At 34.2% G+C, this 6,804-nt stretch overlaps 1 protein-coding gene across 1 annotated transcript; it reads right to left on the bottom strand.

The window, feature by feature from the left end:
- Window positions 1-1,531: 1,531 nt before the first annotated feature.
- Window positions 1,532-6,095, bottom strand: LOC146735470 (uncharacterized). The gene is made up of 5 exons (XM_085506099.1): window positions 5,994-6,095; window positions 3,232-3,548; window positions 2,969-3,086; window positions 2,590-2,755; window positions 1,532-2,285 (listed from the first exon to the last, which is right to left on the bottom strand). The coding sequence occupies exons 2-5, from the start codon at window positions 3,526-3,528 to the stop codon at window positions 1,901-1,903; spliced, it is 966 nt and encodes a 321-aa protein (XP_085362225.1). The 5' UTR covers window positions 3,529-3,548; window positions 5,994-6,095; the 3' UTR covers window positions 1,532-1,900.
- Window positions 6,096-6,804: the final 709 nt, after the last annotated feature.

Below are 6,804 nucleotides of genomic sequence, written 5' to 3'. Positions count from 1 at the left end.
AATTCCAAAGTGGCCAGGCTGACGGTTATAATGTTGATAATTACGCTATTGTCACAAGGTTCGTGATGGTATACCTGTCGGGTTAAATTTAGGGTTTGGCCAAAAGGTATATTTTAATACAGCCAGAGGTAGGATTATTTCACAGCCGAGCTAGTAGACTTTGAAACACTTACACACCCCAAAAAACATTCATAAAGAGACGCGTGCCATACATGTGCCGGCTATTGTTCAGTTGCCATAACAATGATTCCAGGTGGGGGACGTTATAAAAGGTCAAGGTAGACGCAGCCGCGGGAGAGAACATTAAGAACTGAGGCAGCGACAGCAACCAGAGCCAGCCTTGTGTTGTGAGTGAACGGGGAGAGTTAGTTCATCCCCACGTGGTGTGCAAGCTACTCGCCTAGTCGACGGACGTTGTGTAGATACAGTGGAAGACTGGACTCCTTTTCTACGTGCTGTTCCATGGAACTTTTGTGTTCGACACGAATCCTACAAGGTATCCTACGAGAAACCAGGCCTGAGTATCGAACTGAATCTACATGTAGCAACGTTTCTACTATAACCCGACAGAAGCCGGTAATTATCACGCTCATTACACGCACATTAGGCTAGGGACCATTGGCTGTGTTTTGAATGTATTTTGGTAACTATTTGGCTAATTTAGTGGTTAAATTATTGTATTCTTATTTGAAATTGTAACAGTATTAGTTTAATTGTATTTTGTGACAGCCCGTTTCCTGCTTCAACGTTTCACGCGCCCGTCGGCGCAGTTAAGTAGCGGCGTCGTTCCATACGTAAAAGGTGCATTGCCTATTGTGAATCAACCCGGTTTCGGGTTGAGTAAACTGGTTATTCACGGGACGCCACTGCTTTATCCTGCCCTGACATGCGTGTTAATTTTTCCTATTGTACAGCGACTTATATCTTTGTTACGTTGATTCATATCAGCGAATTCTGTGTATCATAACCGGTTGTACAATTAAACCATCCTTTACGATATTACTGAGCATTTCATTGTGTGGGAGTGGGACTGGTATAATAAGTTGTACAGGGGACAATCCAGGCATCAGCTGGCTTATTTTCGATATTTCAATCAGTAGGGTATCAAAGAACCCACAACACGAGGTGAAGGCGTGCCTCTTATCACTTTGTGGTCGGATGCTAGCCTACCCCGTGACAGCTGTCAATGATAATTATATCAATGATTACGATGTCAATGATAATGATAACAATGATTTCAATATCGATGATAATTATGTCGATTATTCCAATGTTGATGATTATGATGTTAATGATAATGTCAATGATAACGATGTCGATAATGATGTGAATGATTACGATGTTATAACACCGAAGATTATGATGTCGATGATTAGGATATCGATGATGATGAAGTCAATGATTACGTATTGATGATAATGATTACAATGTCGATTACTACGATGTCAAGGATTACCATGTCGATGACACACGTTATGGATTACCCGAATAAAAAAGTTAAAAATAAAACATAAAAAAACAGCTCAGTGCATTTGATGTTTACAATATTAGTGTTTCTATGTTATCGTTGTTTACCATTTACATTGTTGTCTACATTATTGCGAACTTGTGCCATTACATTCTGAAATCAGTGCCTATCTGATAAAAAATGTCCACTGTCTGTATTTTAATGCATGTCTTCTTTGAATAGTTATTGAAGTATTCAAAAGTTGAAAACGATCTTATGTGGAGGATGTTCAGATCTTCGGACGTTTGCCATCAGATAATTACCAATAAGATAAAATCACTCACCACAAAAAGGAATAAGTGAAATAAAAAAAGTGAAAATGCATGGTACATACTAAGCATATAATGAAAAGACTTATATTTAAGGAATTAATCTACTGATATGAACATTTTTTCACAAAGTAATCACAATTCCTTGTCGTTTGGCTGATGCATATAATGCCAATATAGTAGAAACAACTTGATGACTGTGCTCCAATGGAACGGGTGTTGGTTTCCCGTCTAATATCGAAGATTCAAATGCTGCAATTTCTGCCAGGAATGCATCACTTTTTGGCACAGTGATAGTTTTCATTGGCTGGCCTTCAATGCAAAGATCAAAAAAGTTGTCAACGCCGTAAGCATCAGGGTGATAAGCCGAATTTGTATGAATTCGTATTCTGCCCTTGCTACCATTAATTTCAAAATGGCTATCACTCGACGACGTAATACTAGATGTAATACATCCATGGATACCATTGTTGAACTGCAGAATTCCGTACAATGAACCATCCACACCCCTGAAAGATACATGTTTTTAAAGTGAATAGATATGTATAAATTGGTGGGCGTTACACAGAATAGTACTTGTTCAAGCATTATTATTGTTATATTTATGTTTGGTTTGTGTTGTTTGAAATTCAGCTTGTCAAGTTTACATCTAGTCATTGGAGACGTGTTCACCAAGCAATGTCGATCTGACATTTTTTGGTTCGATAGTATGGTTGACACAAATTAAAACCATGTTGATAGCTATGAATTATTTCTTAAACATTACAATTATTATATCTATATATGTTTGTTTCTTATTTTAACAACACCAACCTTTCCGTTTTGCACTCCATGGCTGTTACTCTGCGTGGTTTTTCGTTCAGGAGGCCTATCATCATACTGACAGGGTAACAACCCAGTAGCCACAACGACCCATCTGTTCTTTTAGAAACTCCTCCGACATATGAACCAGTCATAAACTGAACATCACCAATAACCCCTAATGGTTAATGGTTACAATAAACATACGATTACAGTAGATTGCAATTGACTTGCATAGTGATTACCAAAAAAATCACAAAGAATCCTCTGAATAAAACTACTGAGGAATTTTACCTGTGATGACGTAATATGTTACAAATGATCTGAGTCAATAACATTAAAATATCTAAAACCTAAAAAACGAATGAATAAACATAAATGAATAAAATACCTGATTTTATTGTCTCTTGAATAGCTTTAAACTGTGGATGACATAAATGTACAAAACCTTCAACAATCAAAACCTTGTTTTCCATGGCAACTCTCTGCATTCTCTCAACATCAGATATCTATGAAAAAATTATATTTAATAGAATAAAACCAGTTATTAATATTGTGTCATTTTGAACAGGCCAAAACATGCCGCTAGAAATCTTTTATTTAAAAACAAATATGTAATTTTATTCCAGGATGTTATTTTCATTTACACAATACCTTTGTTGCTATAGGTTTCTCCACCATACAGTGTTTTCCACTCTCTGCCGCCCTAACTGCCCACTCAGCATGTAATGCATGTGGTAGGGGAACATACACAACATTTATTTCACTATCAGTCAACAATTCTTCATAACTACCATATGCTTTTGGTATGCCCCACTCTTTGGCCACGCTTTCAGCCTTCTCGATGCTTCGACTTGCTATTGCGGTGACTTGACTTCTCGGCGATTTTAACAGTCTAGGTATAAATCTTTTAGTGATATTGGCTGATGATAAAATTCCCCACTTCAACATTTTGCTGAATGTTATTTTTCCTAAAAAAGCAATGTTGATATATTTGAATATATTATCTATGTGCTTGCAAATTTATGACAGACGTAATTTTGGAAGATTTAGAACCTTAACATTTGCCAAAATTAGCCTAAATAACTAACAGAAAGTAAAATCACATGAAACAACATATTTGCCGTTTTATTTCTACCACCCCTTATTCATAGCTTTACGTAATCTAGTCTCATTATCAACAATTAATTTGCCGTTTTATTTCTACCACCCCTTATTACATAGCATTACGTAATCTAGTCTCATTATCAACAATTTATTTGCCGTTTTATTTCTACCACCCCTTATTACATAGCTTTACGTAATCTCGTCTCATTATCAACAATTTATTTGCCGTTTTATTTCTACCACCCCTTATTACATAGCTTTACGTAATCTAGTCTCATTATCAACAATTTATTTGCCGTTTTATTTCTACCACCCCTTATTACATAGCTTTACGTAATCTAGTCTCATTATCAACAATTTATTTGCCGTTTTATTTCTACCACCCCTTATTACATAGCTTTACGTAATCTAGTCTCATTATCAACAACTTATTTGCCGTTTTATTTCTACCACCCCTTATTACATAGCTTTACGTAATCTAGTCTCATTATCAACAATTTATTTGCCGTTTTATTTCTACCACCCCTTATTACATAGCTTTACGTAATCTAGTCTCATTATCAACAATTTATTTGCCGTTTCATTTCTACCACCCCTTATTACATAGCTTTGCGTAATCTAGTCTCATTATCAACAATTTAGTTGCCGTTTTATTTCTACCACCCCTTATTACATAGCTTTACGTAATCTAGTCTCATTATCAACAACTTATTTGCCGTTTATAATTTGTAATCTTTGATCGTTAATGACACAAGGGTTTAAACTTCCACTATCTTCTTACTAACTTGGCCCATTCAAAGACAGAAATAGAATCACGCATATTTGCAATTTTAGACCAACAGAAAAAGCAGGAAGTATGTACTAGGCTCTAGGGAGTATCACATTCAAATGCGTGTACATCAACATACAATAGCCATAAAACATACAAAAGTCATAAAGAGCAACATTGCTGTACAAGTATATGCATTTTATTGCAAAATGATCTCTGGCACTGAAAGATATTTTAGGTAAATCTACTTGGGCTTAATACAGAATAAATAATTGTGTACATACAATCATACCTCATCATACTAGCCAAGTATGATCACCTACGGTGATTTGCTTGAACATTATAAAAACAAGCACAAGTAGTACTCAATATGTATTTATACCACAACCATGTAACACGCAATTCAAAAAACATCGTACATTTTTTTTCATCCATTTTTTTCTTGGATGATTAATAAATTGTTTATGTACAGGACACTTTGTATGCAGTCTACTTTTACAGTATGCATGCCATAATGCTTATTACCGACTTTATACAACATATTTATTAGAAAAAAATCTCGAACATTTTACACGATGAATATGTTGATTTTAGTATTTTCAATATTAAACATGCACGATGCTCAAGTTAGTAAATTGAATGACGCAGCACTGGACAGACATTATTTCTTTCTGATCTAATCGTTTTTTCTTATTTGTATAAAGTTATACTATAATTATTGATATTGAAAAATTATTTAAAACAGCAAATCGCATGCCAGTGATGTCATCACAGTAATTACTAATTGATGATTATACACACACCTACACACACACACACACTAGGACAGAAACAGAGATAGGGACCTGGACAGTGGTAGACATGGACATAGTCAAGGTCAAAACGTTATTTGTGATAATAAAAAAAGGAAAGAATTAACAATTTATAGTGTTTCAAAATATTTATTCCCCATTTAAAAAAAAAGAATTTATTGTTTAGTGATTGTTCAACAATATTATTTTCTCTTTCAATGAATAAATAAAATATAGTTATTTATAGGTGGTTCTATTTTCGTCGTACTTAACACAGTTTAAATTAAATTCGATCAATACAAAATGAGTAAGATTGATAGCATGCCACGCAGACCAAAAAGTAAAATAGATATACCAATACTATTCTACAATTTTTTCAGTATTGGTTCATTTTAGGAAAATTGCTAGTTTCCTTTAAATAAGTAACAATTAAGTATTCTTATTGTGGATATTTCAGAATCAGAAATATATATGTAACAATCGATAGTTTGAAAATTTAATAACTTAGCAAACCAGATATATCAGTGTATATCTATGGCAATAATGAGTGCGCGCTCTGAAGTACAAGGGCTTTTCTCAATAACACACATTATCGCCGATGTTAATCACGTATACCCTCTAAAATATTCATATGATCTCATCGTATGTTGGCGGGAATAAAATTATGACACAATAATGAATGACAGAACCAATAAATAATTGTAATTGTGAAATAATTAGTGAAATAATAAGTAATTAGTGCTAATTACCTGTATACGATGTGCTGGGGAAATGGATACTAGGAATAAACGGCGTCTCATTAATGATAAAACACTGCTGGTTGACAACGTTTGTGAACACATATGGCTGCTTTAAATCCAAGCATGTATAACCAATCAGTGATCAGTATATATAAACAGCAGTGACCCGACAATAAAGAGCCAATAAAATGAAAAATGTGTGTTGTATGTTTCAGTGGCTAACGTCAATAGCCTACACTGTGAAATAGTTATGTTTCGCAAATTCAACTCGATGCGTCAATGAAAGAAACTAAATGCAACATTTCATTGTGTGAATAATTATTGACTGAAAGTACGTATGACATAGTTGACCAAAAACGAATAAACATTCAATAATATTTTAGTTAACTTACTTGTATAATACTTGATGTAATCAAAATCAACTCTATAGAATAACAGAATAAATAAAAAGATAACAAATAATTTGAAATTCAAACAGTAAACCAGAATAAGCAGAATATAGCTATTTCGGTAAATCTCTGAACATTGAATGGTTCTATGTTTGTACAGCACTTCAGATTATAACCGATTACCATGTTCCCAGATATAGATCTATTGAATATAGTAGTACCCGTTGAATCATTGTCGGCAAAAAAGGCATATGCAGCTGAATGGTTAAACTTGGCTTACCATATGAGCAATTGTATCATCTGTTTCTCATTTTTTTTAAATCTAGGTCAGTATTTTAATGCGGTATACATTCCACGCCACGCTATACATGTGATGAAGGTGGTTAGTTTTAAATAGATTTCATGAACTCGTTGTCTCCAAAAAACCAACT

This window comes from Saccoglossus kowalevskii, chromosome 12 (genome assembly GCF_978046115.1).
Source record: "Saccoglossus kowalevskii chromosome 12, keSacKowa6.1, whole genome shotgun sequence".
Classification (NCBI taxonomy): Eukaryota; Metazoa; Hemichordata; class Enteropneusta; family Harrimaniidae; genus Saccoglossus; species Saccoglossus kowalevskii.
Note: the sequence above shows the minus strand (reverse complement) of the source record. Positions and strands in the feature narration are given on the sequence as shown.

Excerpts from the sequence above, each read along its gene's own strand:
- LOC146735470 (XM_085506099.1), bottom strand. The coding sequence starts at position 3,528 with ATGTTGAAGTGGGGAATTTTATCATCAGCCAATATCACTAAAAGATTT. Across the intron at positions 3,087-3,231 it reads AGAAACCTATAGCAACAAAG|ATATCTGATGTTGAGAGAAT; the intron begins GTATTGTGTAAA and ends ATTTTTTCATAG. Across the intron at positions 2,756-2,968 it reads TCAAGAGACAATAAAATCAG|GGGTTATTGGTGATGTTCAG; the intron begins GTATTTTATTCA and ends ATTAACCATTAG.